This window comes from Argiope bruennichi, chromosome 4 (genome assembly GCF_947563725.1).
Source record: "Argiope bruennichi chromosome 4, qqArgBrue1.1, whole genome shotgun sequence".
NCBI classification, from domain to species: Eukaryota; Metazoa; Arthropoda; class Arachnida; order Araneae; family Araneidae; genus Argiope; species Argiope bruennichi.
Genome location: NC_079154.1, coordinates 113,557,047 through 113,575,648, shown reverse-complemented (window position 1 = coordinate 113,575,648; position 18,602 = coordinate 113,557,047). Strand labels below are relative to the sequence as shown.

General features: G+C 33.3%; 1 protein-coding gene across 1 annotated transcript in view; it reads right to left on the bottom strand.

The window, feature by feature from the left end:
- Positions 1–18,602, bottom strand: part of LOC129966697 (brain-specific angiogenesis inhibitor 1-associated protein 2-like) — a 163,813-nt gene that overhangs the window by 32,050 nt on the left and 113,161 nt on the right. The window contains exons 4-5 of the mRNA XM_056081216.1: positions 946–1,007; positions 708–779 (exon numbers count right to left, since the gene is read on the bottom strand). Of these exons, the coding sequence (XP_055937191.1) occupies positions 708–779; positions 946–1,007 (134 nt within the window). The remainder of the gene's footprint in view (positions 1–707; positions 780–945; positions 1,008–18,602) is intronic.

The window sequence follows — 18,602 nt, the reverse complement described above, 5'->3', positions numbered from 1 at the left end:
AAAAGTTATTATATTCATACTTATATTTTATTAGTAAATTCATTTTGTTCTCTATTCAATTTTTTTATGACCCATCAGTTCGGAGAAAAAATTCGTCCCTCGAATGTTTAACGCAAATTGTGAAATACTAATGTACGTGCGCTCAACTATTGTTTTATTTTGCATATAAATTTTTTTCTGTTATTTCTTTTATTTTGTTATAAATCCACCTTTTTTTTTTTTTAATCACAGACGATTTTTTCTGTTATTTCGTTATAAATTCACCCTTTTTTTAAATCACAGACGATTTTTTCTGTTATTTCGTTATAAATTCACTTTTTTTTTTTAATCACAGACGATTTTTTGTTATTTCTTTTATTTTGTTATCAATCCACTTTTTTTTAAATCACAGACGATTTTTTTCTGTTATTTCTTTTATTTTGTTATCAATCCACTTTTTTTTAAAAATCACAGACGATTTTTTCTGTTATTTCTTTTATTTTGTTATCAATCCACTTTTTTTTTTAAATCACAGACGATTCTTTTTCCAGCACAGAGTAAGAGATTTTCAAGAAGAAGTTTTTCAGTTCACAGGCACAATCGAATTTTAGGCGTGAAAGGAATTATCCAAGCAAAATAAGGATAATTTTAAAAAGAGAAATTAGAATTAACAACTGCTCATATCAATATGATTACATATTTAAAAAAGTGCAATTTCCAAGACTTACAGCAACAATTTTGGTATCTTTGTCTATGTTGGTTTCTAATGGCACCAGAAGATCAACGTAAAAGGCTTTTAGCTGAAATGAAATATAATTTCTCAAGCATTAGATAATAATGTAATTTATTGCGATATAAATATCAAAATGAAACAGAATTCAAATTTACTAAAATCAAATACTAAAAAAATATTTTTAATTAAAACAAGTATAATTTATTCACTTAGAGGAATGTACACAAACCTACAATGTTTAGTTGCTGGGCTTGAATTTCCTTTTGAACATCTACTAACTGTAAAAGTGCTGTACCTGAAAAGAAAGATAGAAATTTTTCATTTCACACTAAAAAGGCATTTGCTTCGAAAAAGCTATTATAATTAGGCGGGAAACTTATGATGAAGTTATTTTCTTTGCTAAGCTTATCTACTCTTTCTATTCGGTTAAAGATGCTGTATCAGTACAATTTTTTTGCTTTAATTTCAAGGCTGATAAAATTGCTGAATGAGGATTATGCTCCCCTCTTTAAGCTAATGTGTCTCACCTATAATCAACCGGCAGATGATTTTACTACAATATCCTATTCATTCAAATTGTGGCTGGTATGTTAAGTGTTAATAAAAGAGGAATAATAACTTCAAGGATATTAGAATGGAACTAGTATATCTTTCAAAGAATTTGATGAAGGGGAAAACACTTTCGCATCTCTTCATCAAAATTTCCGTCATTAAAGAATATTTTAGTTCCCAAGGTCAAAATATCAAGGTTAACTGGCCAGATGTTTAATAATTTATCTTCATTATCATTTTTCTTTAGTTACATATGGAGAATTTTTTTAATTTCTTAAAGTATAAAGCCTTAAACTACAAAGAAAAGAATTTTTACATTCAAAAAGATTTCGCATGTCTGTAGAAACAAGCTGCTTTCATTTCCCTTTTTCTTTTTTAGTGATGACAAAGAAAAAAAATGATAATCCCGAGTTTTCAAAACATAGCATAATTGTTTTTAACAAATAAAAACCAACGGCAATAAGTAAATAAATTGGGTATCAATTTTTCTGCAGAAATCAGATTAATTCCATATATTTGCTCTTCATTAAATTACATTAACTTTTAAAAGAACTACATTGGTATTCGAAAACAAAATTTCGAACGCTTCATTTAGATGTATAAATGTCTGGTTTAGAAGTTATATGAGACCAATATAGTGATAATCGCCATTTTGGTAAGATCAGACGAAGAGGATGGCAGCTGCGCAGGCAATTCATCTTTTCAAATGTTCATATCGCAAAAAACTGTGAATGGTCGAAAGCAGATTAAATAAAAATCAGGCCATGTACAAGATGTATCTTCTATTACATCAGGTTCCGAATCTGCTATTTTGATCGTGAAGCAAAGATTTTACGTAGAGGCTGTCATATTTTCTTAAAAGTTACCTGGATGATTTGACATATGGACATGATCACTGACGGATACGAGGAAAATATTTTTATCTACTGTTCATATTGTTCTACACAGAATAATAATATAAGCAGAAAGAAGATGAAATATTCCTTCGAAGGAACGACTCTTTGTACTTCCTATAGGAAAAGCCATACCATCTAAAAAGGAAGCAGGTGTGATTTCTCCACGGAAAGCGAAAGAAAACAGTGATGATAAAGATTCCGTAAAGAAGAGCGGCGTCTGCTATATTTATGGATTCCCAGTCATCAGATAAAGGCTGTTAGTCAGTCTGCTTTCAAATAATAATGATGAAATTCATCATCATCGGTATGGTGCACACGCGATTTGTATCGAGCAAATCATTAGTGACAAACGATCAAATCAATGATTAGTCAAATATAGCAGAAGTAATTATCGGCTTAAAGTGCATCTATAAAAATTGGGAAGTGCACACATTTTTAAAACTCGTATTGAACACAGAAAAAAAATGGTGAACAAAAAATGTCATTAATGATTTGTATACTTTTGCCTCGTGGGGGATATGAGAGCAATATTTAACTGCAATGAAAACTTTCAGTTGCTACTCGTTTCTCCAACAAATGACTTCCCCTATAAATCGAACCCCAGGGGGGGCACCTCGAAATGAGGATGAGATGCTTCCGGCATGGTGGTTGGATCTCGCCACCCCTGAGGGGGTACACTAATAGGTGGGGGATCTGACTCCTCACATCGATGACGGGACGTACCTCCTTCGGGGAGGGTTGTACCGTGGCCGGTGACGGCCCTTAGGACTCAACCACAGTTCCCGCCAATGTTTCTGCTGCGGCGGTCGGGTCATTCAGTTTTTATGGTTTAAATCCGTGTGCCTTTGTGGCGGGTCGGAGAGTTAGATGGCTGACTTCACATATAAATCGGAAGTGTGCACCAGCACTTGATTGTGATACTAAGCATTAAACAGTGTAAATTAAGCACTACCCATGTGATCTAGGAGTAATGTAAAACTGACAATAAGTCGAAGGAAAAAATATTGAGAAATGAGCTTTCGGACTCGAGATGTCAATAATGTGATCCAAATTAGACACATATGAACAATGTTTACAGCTTTACGAACAATGAATGCCGTATGTGACGATAGAGTCAATTTTTTTTCATACCAAAACTATAGCTATAATTCAGATACAACCGATTTAATACAGCATGAATTTAAGGAGCAGGCGACTGACTTTCGACTCAGATAGATAGGCGACTTCGATTCTTGAAAAAGGGAGACAGGTATATAATAGTGTGCGGACCAGAGATAATTTTACAAAACAGTGACATGAATGTGTTGAGCTCTGAGCATCCCCCCCCCTGCTTTTCATTACTCATCTATCTTTAATCACGAATCATGAAGGAACGAAACGTGATCGGATCTGGCATGCTCTGTCTTCTAATCTCATCCTACTTCTCTAAAACGTCTCCCGATTTTTAAAAATAGACTAGCTTGATGTTAAGCAATTCTTACGTCACAACTTTCAACTCGTCAGAGCTAGGTTCTATTAATCCAGAAGCTAATTAGTAATTAAATATATTAAACTTAATTGTAGCAGTAATTTGTGTAGTTGAACTTTGATTCCAGTAAGGTAAAAATGGAAATGAATTCCATTTTAATATTCCAATTTTAGAATTTCATTCTACAAGTCTAAGTTAAAAATATATGCAGTTTTCACTCTTTTTAAGGGGTCACGGTGGCCTGGTGGTAAAGTCTCAGCTTCGGAACCGGAGGGTTTCAGGTTCGAGACCCGACTCCACCGAAGAACCGTCGTGTAAGGGGGTCTGTTGCACATTAAATCCGTTCTGACCAAACGTCCTCCCGCTGGTGTGGTGTGGAGAGGGGGGTGCCAGCTCAGGTGTCGTCCTCGTCATCTGACCGCGGTTCAAAATTACAAAGTCCGTCCCAAAATAGCCCAAGTATTGCTTCAAACGGGACGTTAATATAACTAAACCAAACCACTCTTTTTAAGAAGAAAAGTTTATGGATATTTTTTTATCGAAGAAGAAAAATGATGCACAGATAATCAACTCTGAAGACAGGTATTTCCGAGAAACTTAAAGAGAGAAAGTGCTTCATCATCCCTTAACAACCAGATCCTCGACCATTTCTTAGAATGTTTAATGAATTACACGATTTCAAAGACATCTGGGGGTGGGGTGGGGAATAAAGCTGACAACTTTGATAAATGGAATCGAAAACAAAGAAATACCACAATACTCTGAGGAACAAAGAAAATAAAAAAGAGCAACTCTGGATTAAGGAAAAATCCCTTTTCAATCCCAGAAACAAGGTTATTGAAAAAAAAAATGAGGAAAAGCAAGCAAATTCAAAACCCCAATGTTGCTTCCGCAATGATGGAATGTATTTTCTCATTCTTTTTACAAATTCTTTCCAGCAATTTAAATAAGAACAAGTTTTGCTCCCAAAAAGGCATTCAATCTTAAAGAAGTTTCCAAAACATAAAAAGAAGCCGTTGAAAACATAACGGGATATAAAAAATTTCGCCAAGAGAGCACTGGAAATTTACATCCTATGCATAAAATATTTACTTTGTCACCCTCCCCATCTACCCCATACTTTGCCGCCATAAATACGCCACCAGAAAGTTTTCGGTTATTTAAATATTCGGAAGGAAGGAAGTTGTTCAAGAAGGGGAAAAAAAGAAAGCCTTCAAATTCAAAAGATGGCACTCGTTGAGAAATGTATATTTAACTGAAATGTTGGAAGGGTGTGAAATTTGTCTGTGGGGAACTCTTAGATGTATGGTTTAAAAAAAATATTTTAAAGAAATCCACGCATTCAAAAGGCTTTTGCGAATGTTTTTCACAAAATAAATATTGAATAAAACGATAGAATTTTATGGTTTCCCGATGCAGTGAGATAAATTTAATGGAGAAACTTTTCAAAAACAGTTTTATTCTTAATTTTTTATTCGAATTTTTCGTTTTGATTATTTTCAGACTTTAATTTATAATCAGTTATTATAAATGTTATGTCTTACAATCGTTAATCTTTTTTTTATAATCGATTTTAAATATTACAGAACTTTAAGTTGAATTATTTCTCCAATTCACTACCAGGTAGCAGCACTTGCATGAAATCAAAAGTTAATTAAACTAATCGATTAATTAATATTCAAGTTCCGAAAATAATGTATATCATCAAGAACAGACAAATGCACAAAATGTCAATATACTAGCAGTTTAGGGTGAGAGTGAGAAGTTCTTTATAAAACAATTTTAGTCACAAATATGAAATTATCAGCATAAATAATCTACTACCATCTGTAACAATGAGCAGAATTTTAAAAAAATTTTCAGTAATCTAATTTAAATAAAATCTAATTTCTGCTTTGCCATCTAGTAAATGAGATAGTTTTTTTTTTAATATTTTAATTGATCGACTTATCAATATGCCAATAAATCTAAGTAGGAATAAATATCAAATGTTAATGAGCTGAAGTCTGAAATTTTTATTATTTTATATTCATGGTGATTCATTGAATTCTCCCTTTACAGACTACATGGAAGGTTATTTAAGATAAATATTAGAAAATTAGTTAGGATTTAAATTAAATTAAGAGATATCATTATATATATATATATGTAATGATATTTTAAACTCTTAATTTAATCCAAATTAATTTTCAAAACTTTATCTCAATTTAGCCCATCGTAACTTCATTCTAAAATATTCTCTTATTTCATGATCCAATTCCAATTTCGGTTTAATTAATTTCTTTGTAAAAATAATGCGCCATCAATACTACGTATCAAATGAAAGTGATCCCTTCGGTGCCCTTGAAAAGGTGTCAAAGGTCACCAAGTGTATTGAATTGGCGTGTGGTCGGAAATCCTATGTTATATAAGACTAGTGATCATTTGTTTCGCGCTTCTTTCTTACTTCTGCTTTTGTGTCGCGCTGCGTCTGCTTGTAAATAAATTGCTTTCTCGAGATGGATATTAAAGAGAGAATAAAACGAAATTAAAAATACATCGTCTCGTCTATGTCTTCAAATCTGCCTTCTGCTGTAAACAAAAATATATTACATATATAAGGGACCCCTGCAATTGTATTACTTAAGAGTACCTTTTGGAAGATTCAATTCGGCTCCAATTCTCTCTACTGCTCATAATACCAATAATTCCGATCACTAATCATTTTGTTAGATGTAATGACAAATATAGCAGATCTATTTTACTATATTGATCACTCCATTCTTTCATTATATCCTGCTTTTAATTGCAAAATAGGATTGGAAGAGCAGTATTTTATATGATATATTAATAAGACAAATAACTGTTGAAAATTTAAAAGACCCTCACCTTAAAGCCGTATGTGTTCACTTTAGGTCCATTTATTTGCTTAAAAAGTTTGTAAAACGAAATTATTAAACCAAACAACCAAAGGAGAGAAAAAAGAGCTTTTTCTTGAAATATGAAACAACGGTTGTTACCGCTAATGCGTAGAACACACAAAAAGAATGCTCCATAAAAGGGGATGCCCACGACTCGACCTATTCGATTTAATAAAGAAAATTAATATAAAAATAAAAAAAAAACCTTCCATCGAAAGAAAATGAATTTCTTCTCCCATCGGACCTCAATGAATGAAATTAGGGCCGTCCACTACGAGGTAAAAAAAAAAAAAAAGGTATTTTGATTACAATACCGTAATTATATAACCCGTTGTTATGCCAGAAACGGGGTCGGCCTATTTTTATCGACAGCGGCAGAAGTCCGGCGGGGGTTGTTCCACGTTCAGGGATGCTGCGTGAGGTAGATCTAATGTATTTTGTGGGGGATACGTGCTGTTTATTAATTTCTCATGGAGACAGAAAGTACTTTTGTTCGGGGAGGGAGGAGTTTTGACGTATCGATTGCAGTTGCGATGGCCGTTTGCCGACTTCTTTCATTCGAAGCATTATGGTCAGAATTGATCTTAGAAATTACAGGAGCATATCTTCCATAAGTTTGATATTAATTCTACAACATCATTAAAAGATATTCTGATGTAGCCATTTGACAATAAAGTACCCGAGAGAAAAAAATTTGCTCAGCAGTTTTTTATTTGAAAATGTGTATTTTTTTGGACAAAATGTATTTTCTTGAGATGAGCCTTAATTTAAATGTTTAAGGCCTTAAATGTTTTCCCCAATGGTTTCCTAGGCATTGTAAAGTGTACAGGTTGGCTACAAATACACATTTTAAGTAAATCGTATGAGTTCCTTGGTCTAGCCAAAGAAGAAGTATATCCATCACTGATTTAATACCCAAATTCGGTAATGTTACTTGTATTACAAGTTCACTGGTTAACATAATAATAGCAATGTTGCTACTGGACGTGAGCAGATCGTAATTCGCATTCGGATAGTGCCATATAGCGCCATGTCACAAAATTTTGAGGTATCAGTAGGTTATCCTATGGCGACAAAGAAAGTACCACAAAAATTTACTAGGTAGCGCTATATGACATTGTCAGCATGATAGAAAAAGGCTCTAATAGTTAATATTTTTTGTGAGTAAAATACAGTTTTTTCAGGAAAGGCATCTATATAAATAAACTTAAAAAGCAAACCTTATCTAAATATAAAATTTGATCCAAATCGTTGGAACCGTTTCCGAGTTATACAATATATATGTAATGGATTTCAAATCCTGTCGACTAAATAATATGTAACATATTTTTGGTTTAAGTAGAATGCAGATTCGAAGCAGTGAAGAGACTTGGTATTTTTAATTCAGTTTTATTCTCTCTCGAGAGGCAAACATGATTATTTATAAGAAGGCGCAGGTGGCACAAAAGCAGAAGGCAAAAAGGGACGAACAAATGATCACTAGTCTTATATAACATAGGATTTCTGGCCAGGTGCCGATTCAAAACACGTGTTGACTTTTGACACCTTTTCAAGGGCAACCGAAGATATCACTTTCTCTTGATACATAGTACTGATGGCGCATTATTTTTACAGAGGAATTAATTAAGCCGAAAGTGGAATTAGATTACGAAATATGAGAATATTTTAGAATGAAGTTACGATGGGCTAAATTAAGATAAAATCTTGGAAATTAATTTGGATTAAATTAAGAGTTTAAAATATCATTACATATACATTATTACCATCATTGCTCCTTCCTTAAGAAATACACATAATTTTGAAAAAACATTAGTTTTGATATATTAAACCTAACCATTAATCATTTTTGCATAGAAACAACTTGGTTGGAATTTGATCTGCGCGGCTAGAGGCAGTTGTTTTGTCTAAATGCAAGCGATCAGGATCGACGAAAAGCATGTAAATTGTAAAGGATCTCGTAATTTCAATTTTGCTTAAATTGAGAAAATATAATTCAAGGTATTACTGCATGTAATATTTCGATAAAAACCATCTCTTACTGTGAAGTGTTTCAAACAAAGTCTAATGGACATTGGATATTTTGCAGTTTAAGCGTATTTTGATTAAGCATTCGTGCATTTCTAGCACTATCCGTAATCTCAAACACAATCTGCTAAACAAATCTTTGTAAGCCCCATTTTTAAAATTTATATTATCAAATAATAATCATTTAATCTATTTTTGCATTCTTTTTGAATTGCCAGCATAAACGTAGCATTACCATCTGTATGCTCTTTCGTGAAACAGATTTAGTTCGATATTTAACATATTCTACAAGTTTATCGATATGTTTTCGTAAAAAATTACTGTGTAAAGAATTAATGAGTGTCAAATAGAAATTTTAATAACTGAAAATGTTTTTATTTACTGAGGTTTTCTACACAAATTTCAATTTTTTATACCGTCTCTCTTAAAATCCATGACATTGATTTAAATGGAATCCAATAGAATTACAGAATTTAGGGAGACCACTTTCTTTCAAAACACCAGTATCTAATTAAAAAATAATCTGTTCATATATGAAAAATGGTGCAATTTTTAAAAAATTTGGACTCCACCCCCAGCCTAAAAAAACAACCCAGTTTTCTAGCCACAACTTCTGGTCCAATTTCATCAATTTTTATTTCATATTATAAGTTATTAATACTTACTTGTCTGCGTCTAACACAAATATGAATGAAATTTCATAAACACTATTTCATTGTATGTTTTGTCTATGGAAATAAATCATGAAAGAGTCCCCCAGTTCAAACCACCAGTCCGATTTCGCCAAGTCATCTACAATCGCCTGTCCTCCACTTCCGAGATACATTCCCAAAGAATGCAGAAGATATATCTTATACAATCTCTACGAAGAACAGACAAGAGTTTTCCATCCACATCCACATACATAATCGATTTCGCCACTTTTTTTATTTCATGCATAAAGTGATACACAAATATACTATCAGTACTTGCCTGCTCCTAACCAGACCAGTTTCGGCAAATTTCATGGGAAAAAAAATCCAGAAGATTCCACAATCTCAAAGACTGGATCAATCTCGTCAATTCATTTCCTCATTTTGTTTACATAGCTGACGGTCAGAAGGCCCGAAGCTTATTTGAAGACATGTTTATTTAAGACATGAAGGCTCTATGTTTATTTGAAGACATTACTAAATTAATGTTATTAACATCGGTGATCGCCGTAGGCTGCTTGTTATTGATAAAATTTCACCAACACATTTGTTGGAGAATGTTTCTATTTCGGACTAAAATTTCCATGCTGCAAATTTCACATCTCCAATGGAAAATATTCTCCGTAATTCTATAATCACACTCCCACTTAAATAAAGCGGCGACGTTGTACCTCTAACTAAATTACGATTTTAAACAGAAATAACGAAACCTTAAATTCATCGCGTCTCCTAACCAGAAGAATGAATTCACATTCAGCGCCATTTCAAAGTATAATCAATTCCCAAAACTAAACGAAATCCATTAGCTTGCTGATGAACTTCCCAGTCAATACAATTTATTGACTTCAAACGGATTTCGCTAAGAATGTTTGGTCATTCAATATTTGGCAGGCCATTTCGCGGGCGCTCAGTCGGGAGAAAGTTGAATTAGAATTTCAATTTCCTTTGAATAGGGCTTCTATTATTAGATGGTAATAAGGCTCGCGTTATGTCTTTCGTCCGCAAATTATGTGAATTTCTCTGGCTGCTGCGAGCTGTGCCGATAACTGTTGAATAAGTTACAGGGTGATTCAAAAGTCCGGAGTAGCTTTAAAAGTTAATAAATCCCGAACAAATAAAGATGGAAAGATAAGCTGATTATATTTCTGTGACTAAGAAAGAATTTTTATAGAAGAGATTACAAACCATCCGGTAGTTCTGCTATTATACAGGATAAGCATTTGTAGAATAAATGGCTAACAAATGTTCACTGTGCCATCCTCCATTCAGAAGATCAACTTTTACTTGAGCTATTCCAGCGTTTCACAGTGGTAAACACCATTTCCGATGGTGTGATAATATGAGAAATAAAACTGCTATTTAATATTAAGTAAAATTATGTTGTTGTTTCTTATGGCACTTGACATGGACAAGCCCGCTGTTACGAAGACAGCGATTTTCAGCCTGTGGGGGAGCGTCTCTTGTTTTTTTAGTAGCGCCAACTAGGGCCAAGAGTACAACTTTGCTACTCACGCATTACTCATTCGCTTGCACAACCTCTTTTTATAGGAGGGCACATTCACACATCTTGCAGATAGAACAACGGAAGAACAACCATGCCCAAACCGGGACTCGAACCCGGGACGCCTAGGTCATAGTAGGCATAGGTATAGTAGGCATAGGGGACGCGCGGGGAAGACGCGCAACCCCTATGCCAGGAACCGGCGAGAAATATTATGGCAATTACTGACTTAGTGACGTCAGCAAAAGAAATGGAGAAACGTCTAACTTGCAATCACGGACGAAAAGCTCATCTTTAAAGGGGAACACGTTAACGACAATATGTGATAATTAAGTGATGTTACTAGAAAAAAAAAAAACTATTGTTACATTTCAGAACCTCTTCCGCTCACACAATGTGACTATTATTATCACGGTCAGATAAATAATTTCTAATTTGTTAAAGTTAGACGCATACTTTCATTCGTAAAAAAATGCTGTAAAGGATGCAGAGAATTATATTTCTGATAACATTCCTGATTATCAGAAATATAATTCTGATAAACTTTCAATTTTTTTTTTTGTCTTCTAACTCTATTAATTATTAGTAAAATATTCTAAATACACAATTTTTTAAAAAAAATTTCACTTTTCTGCGAGAAAAACTGAATTTCTTTATTATAAAGTAATTATAAAACTTTGAATTGCATTATTTCAGACCAATTCACTCACCCTCGAGCAAATACCGCACAGTGATTGACGGATCTTACTCTATGAGACTATTGACATGATCTAATACCATCTAAAGAAGTTATTTTCAAAACTTCATAACTCGTCCAGCTTTAGTCACAAAAGAGTGGAGCTTTTAATATTAAAATGTAGCAACATCAAGAATGTTTTATTAAAAATTATTAAATAAAACCAGGGGTACTGCAAAAAAAAAAAAAAAAAAAACCTATATTGTTCAGGAGTGTTTTTTTGACTCACTGAAACAACATAAAATTCTTTAAAAATTATTACTTAATTTAGAGAATTTTTTGGAGGAGTAGTATATGTCTATTTCCAAATTGTAAGAATTAGCTACGAGAACAAAATTAAAATACTGCGATAAAATTGCAGATTAAAAAAAAAAAAAATCAGCAGGCTTTTTCGGAATTGCTTTCACATAAGAGAATTGACGCGCCGAATATTACAATGTAATAAAACACATTTTGTTGAACAAATACAGATTTTATATTGAAAAAAAAAAAAAAAACTTTCTTTCAGAATTAATGCACATCAAGAGATTTTAGTTACTCTGGACTAGACCACATGTCAATTGCTCCACGTTTGATATTTATAAAATATGATCCTTAATTTGTTGGCTTAATTTATTAGTTCAGTTAAAATGTCTTATTTAAAGTTAATATGTTGAGCGTTCATTTAAGGTTTGTCTTGTAATATTATAAAGCTTAACAAATATTTCATAACTTAGTGATGGGCAATGTATAAATACGTAAACCCGAAATTCATAAGGACGACGGGTCATTTGATCTGTAATAGAAACAGCATGTTTTTTAAATGGATAAACGGGTTAAAAAAGTTAAATAATCAGGAGGGGTGGTCTTTTTTTTCACGTATACACTGATAAATGTGGGCCGCGGTGGCATGGTGATAAAATCTCGGCTTCGGAGCCGGAGAGCTTCAGGTTCGAGACCGAATTCCACCGAAGAACAGTCATGTAAGCTGGCCTGGTGCCCGTTAAATCCATCGGGGCCAAACGTCCTCCCGCTAGTGTGGCGTGGAAGCTTGGAGAAGAGGGTGCCTGCTCAGATGCCATCCTGGTCATCTGACCGCGGTTCAAAAGCATGAGGTCCGTCTCAAAATAGTCATAATGTTTCTTTATAGCGGGACGGTAATGTAACTAAACTCTGATAAATATACTTGTTTATTATTGCCAACATGCGCTTTACAGTCCATTTGACAAATCAAATTTTGTAGATAAGCTTCTTTTCATAGCTTCTGCATAATAAGTTCAAAAGATGTCAGTTGCGGCATCATATTTTTTTTAAATTTATTTTCTTCGATTGCCAAAAGGTTTCCGTTCGCGTTTGAATGAAGTGGTTTAAAATCCTAAAACTTTAAATGCTCTAGAAGAATGGATGCTGGACAATTCAGTGACAAGAATCATGTGCATAATCTTCAAAATAACGACTACAAAATTGCAAGCAGCACGAAATAATTAAGAAGTTATTCGAAATCTCTCATCTGGTGCTAGTCGACAGCACCAACGAAACTGGCAGATGATATATCGCCTACCAAACTGAAATCGTGCCATCCGTCATTCTTCCACAAGAGGACAAATCCACCGGCGACGTTCAAATTTATCCGTCGACATCTTCTACGGGAGTCGTGAGTGTTTAAGACGAACATCGCTTTCAGAATCGCTGAGGCATTTTGTCCACACACACACACCCTCTCTCCCTCCCTTCTCAAAGTGCCCGAGCCTGCGATAAATCTTTCATCGCGGCACGGGTCAGTAGAATGTCCCGAACTCGATAAGAGGCACGCTTCCATGAGTCAGTCGTAGTGTTTATCAACAGCAGAAATCGTCTCTTTCAATCCGAGGAATGGTACTTAAGATAAGGGCTTGTTAAGGAATTCTTAACCACTGGTTTCTAAATGGGGTCAAATAACCTTCGTTCAAAACATAGCGGGAATATCATGTTCGAAGTTTGGGTAAATATCACTGGATAAAGTATTCATTTCTTCAAATCAGAATTTTGAAACCATTCTAGATTTCGTTTTTTACCATATCTACACATAATGGAAATGAATAAAATGAAAATAAATTATTATAATGGTAAAAAAAAATCTGACGTCATGATTGTGATGAATCTTCATATTTTATTAATTTCTCGAGTTATAAGAAATATTTGAAACTATCTGCTTGGTGAATATTCAAAAACCACAGCAAGCTAGATAAAGGGATTGTGGTATACAATTCTATCGAACTAAAAGATATGCTTATCTAGACGGACTATTATTCTTTTGACATTATTTAAGATCTGATTGTCATAGATTGTCTAATGAAAGTTGTATTAGAAAGATCGTGAACAATGGCAGAATACTTAAGAAATAATATTATATATTTATTTGTGGTACATTTTAGAAGTAAATATATAATAGTATTAGAAATTCTTTAACTACAAAGGTCACGAACGCTCAAATCGAAATTAAGTAATTGAAACAAATTGTAATCCAGTGACAGAAAAAAATACAATGCCAAATGCAAATTTTTAAAAAATGCTGAAAGAAATTATTAACAATAACCTTCGATTTCGGCTGTGAAAAGAGAATATAATAAATCAGCATAAACATAAAATTGTAAAAAATTGCAGACCTTCACACATTGATCTTGCTATTTATTTAAATAAGTTTAGATTTATTTGCACATCGATAAATTAGTCATTTAAATATTTAAAAAAAAATCTGTCTTAAACTGCAAAAATTAAAGTTGGAATTTGGCATCCGATAATGACCCGTACCAAAAGAACGGGGATATTTTTAATTCTATCCAGTTTACAGACGGCAGGAGACGATTATGTATAAAGATTTTAGATAAACATTCTCTATAATCGCACATATATAGTATCGCATATATATAGTATCCAATAATCTACCTGATTTCCCATATAACATAAGAAGGGAATAACTAAATAATAAATTAAATTTTATATGCAATTTTATCATCACAACTTCAGATCTGTATCAAATGTTGGGTCATTTCTGACAAATGTTCATCCATTTTGACTATAAACGTTTACAAGATCTCAAAGAGCAATAAGATTCATCAATGAAATTGGGATCGTGAGCTTAACACCAAATTGTAAATCTACAATAAATTTTGAACCCAATCGGAAAATTGGAAAGCAACTCAAAAAGCATTTTAAACTTCTCCAACACAAATCTTAACACGAAAAGAGCCATATTATATCTTTACACGAGAAAGATCAGGAATGATTCTATAAAAAAAAGTGATTAGATGTTATGGATTAAATGAAACACAATCGAATTTTGATTGTTTTTCCGGGATTGGAAAAACGTTCCAGATTTAATCCAATTTGCCAGAAATGTACAATTTGTATGGTTGCAGGGTTACCATAAATGAATGATGGGATTTTAAAATTTTATATTTTCAAAATCATTACATATAAATATTGATACATGAAGATAAAGAAAAGCGTCTTAAATTTTGTTTTTAGCATCATTCAACAAATGACAATCATATGGACTTGATGAAAATATAACTATTTCCACAACTAGGCGAGGATAGTATGAATTTTATCTCTTAAGGAGATAGAGCCCCCATCTTATTGGAATTTGGATGTTGTTATGCCCCTTATATATGAGCTTTTATAACCCTGGCCGGTAGTATTGACTTATTCTCCCTCACATGTCCTCCAATATCTCAGAATCTAACCTAATACGATTTTTTTTATAGAGTTATAGCAAAGATTTTGGTTCTAGGTTTCCATAGTTGAAAACAATCAAGAAACTTAAAGAAACGCATCAATACTGCATGAAGCACCATTGAGAGAGTAAAACATCAAAATGCGTGGAACGAATTTGATTATAGATTCTATATTCAGCATTTCATAAAAAGTTCACACGTCGAACTTTTATAATTGAATAAAATCTAAAATAGTTCTTTATTTTCATGTATCACTAATCATATTAAGTGCGATAGTTTTGAAAATATAAATGCTTTACATCCAGTTACCCATTGATGTTCTGTCTGGTAACACCATGGAATCTTAGATAAGAATTAAATTGTTTTATATTCCATAATAACAATTAAAATAATTGCTAACGAAACAATGATACGTGTACATTCATAAGAACACACGATGTCTCACCAAAAAGTTGCTGTTGAAGAGTGAATGAACTTTGAATAGCTTTAACAAAAAATATAATTTGCTGGAAAGATATCTACAATTGTGTATTCAGCAGGAGGTGTTCCTCACGAAATTCTAGGGAACATGAAAAATCCAGAATACATAACGGTCGAACTCCAAGAGATGCTATCGGGTATTTTTAGGAAATCTGGAATAATTTCTCGTCCTTTGCCATTGACTTAATGATCTTGAAAGCTGTGCACACAAGAAATGCATTACTCGTTTTCCTTCATTTTACTAACGTTTTAGTATTAAGTAAAATGTATTTATATGCAACAAGCTCGAATCATTTTAATACCATTAATTTCGAAAGAAATCATGTTTTTCCGTTTCAATATGATGTCTAGGTAAATTTAGTGAAATTTGCGCAGTGATACAATTTAATTTTCAATGCTTCAGTTATCCAAAGGAAAAAAAATTCAGAAAAATCTTACATGATGATATATCACTAACAATATATAAATTATTTTGCTATAATTTATACACAGAGCGATTCAAAACTTATCTTTCAAATTTTCTGGGGAGGAAGGAAATACACCAAGAAACCGACTTCACTTAGGAAAGTATGTCCGCAAACGTCATCTGCTTGGAGAAAATGGACAAGTGAAGTGAACACAAGGAAATAATACAGTTAAGTGGCAACAAATGTGACTTTTATTCCAACAAGGTAAAGTACAAGTTCACAGTAGGTACTCAGAATTGCGACCATTTACATGAACACAGGATTCACAACGCTGTTGCATTGACCCCCGAACTTTTTCAAAAGCTCCTGACAATCACGGACAATGCCTGAGGCGGACACTATACGTGCAACAAGGTCCTTTTGACTGTTGACGAGGATCTAGAACACATGATCTTTCATGGCCCAGCTCAAAAAGAAATCCATGGGCCATAAATCAGGTGATCTGGGTGGCCAAGCGATCGGTCCATCTCTGCCGATCCATTGAGCTCCAAATGCTCGGTTTAGGCAATCACGCGCAACAAGAGTACTTTGGTCTGGAGCTCCATCATATTGATACTACATATCTCGGTGGATATGCCGCAGGCATTTTTGAAAATATTCGGTGGTCGATGCAACGGTGTTGTGAATACCGTGTCTGTAAATGGTAGCAATTTTGAGCACTTACAGTAAAGCACCTATTGGTAACGAATGTACTTTGACTTGTTGGAATAAAGATCACATTCATTACCACTTAATTTGACTGTTCCTTGTGCTTTCACTTGTCCATTATGTCTATTCAGATGAAGTTTGAGGATATACTTTCCTATGTGAAATCGATTTCATGAGATATTCTCTACCTTTCACGAAATTTGAAAGATAAGTATTAAGTATATTAATATTATCATCAAAAGTAAAATGCACACAAGAGAAATTTATTAATATTTTATCTCGCAAGAATTTGAAGAATTTAAAGACCTCAAAAGTCCCCGATGCAACATCAACAACATATGTTTCAATGTGGAGAAAAATATTGATCCTATATTTTTTCCTTCAAAAAAAAATGGACAAAAAGATCTATGACACCAATAAAAGTCAGCAAAAGTTTCCATACGGAGTTGTTCCCGTTCTGAACGGCGATACTGAAAAGCAGCTAAAAATACGTAGAACTTTTAATCATAAAAATGCATATTGTCACAGTCAGTTTGTCACAAAAAGCAGCAATTCACGCAAACCCTATTGAAAAGAGCACGGACAAAAGCCGACAACCCATTTATGCGAACTGTTATTCGTTGTTTAAACACACTCCGTTCCGCTGAGAGCGTGTGGGCAATGCAATAGAGAATCGGAACCGCATATTTGTTGAATCGAAGTCCATTTGTGCAATTGGTACGGTTCTCAAAATGAATCGCCCAGAACAGAGAATCAGAAATGCTAGCAATATGCTTAAACAGTTGAGAATTACAAAAGGTGATTTAATGAATTTCATATCTTGTTCTTTGACATAATGAGAATATATATTTACTTTCTCTTTAACAAAAGTACTCTAATTATTTAAAAAATTCTGACTGGAGATTTTGATAAATTCCTATGTTTTAGACTTCGAGGACTCGAAAAAAATGGAATTTTTAAAGTATATCTATCCTTTTACCAGTCGGTTGATCCCTGTCCGATGCGATTGATTATATGTATACATGCAGAATAATCAGTATTGTCATACAATTTTTCCGAGCTAAACAGAGGCGAAGTGAAATTAAGCAAATGAGAAAATAAACGCACTCGGAGGGGGGGGGGGGCAGAGGAGCGGGAGAGGATTTGAGTGTATAATTTTCAACTTAAGAATGAACGCAAGTTAAAGAAAGCTCAATTTTAATTGTAAATATTCCGCCATTTTTACAGAAATATATGCAATTTTTCCTGCGTTTTTTCCCTAGCTGTACTTTTTGGCCGATCTTCATTAGTTTTTTTTTTTTAATTATTTTTGTAAATTCTTCATTTCCGCTAGGGGGCGCTGCAACCTGTCTCTATAAATCCAGTAGAGTCACTTTATTATACTTACTTCCCTGGCTATACGGGATGTTGAATTTAAAAGGCTCAAAAGAATTTGATCGATTACTCTATATCGATATGATTAATCGTTTGTTATTAATAACAACCGATTAATCCCATTGAACTTGAAATATATACTAGTCACTTTTTGTGATCAGCTGATTCGGGTTGGGAAATCTATACTTCATATTTAATTTGATTCACTATAATTAGAACGAAGCTAAACACAAAATGCGATACATTATATAAATGTATCAAAAAAGGCAAATTTAAGCACTCCTAACAATGTATTCCCATCTCTCTTAATCTATTTTTATTTTAAACTTATCATTTGATTTAGAATTGCTTGTATGTTATTTCCCAAACTTTAATAAGTTCGGCATCATGAAAATCTTTTCTGAATAGTTAAGTACGGCAATCGAATTGAGCATGAATGTATTTTTTTGTAAGCCT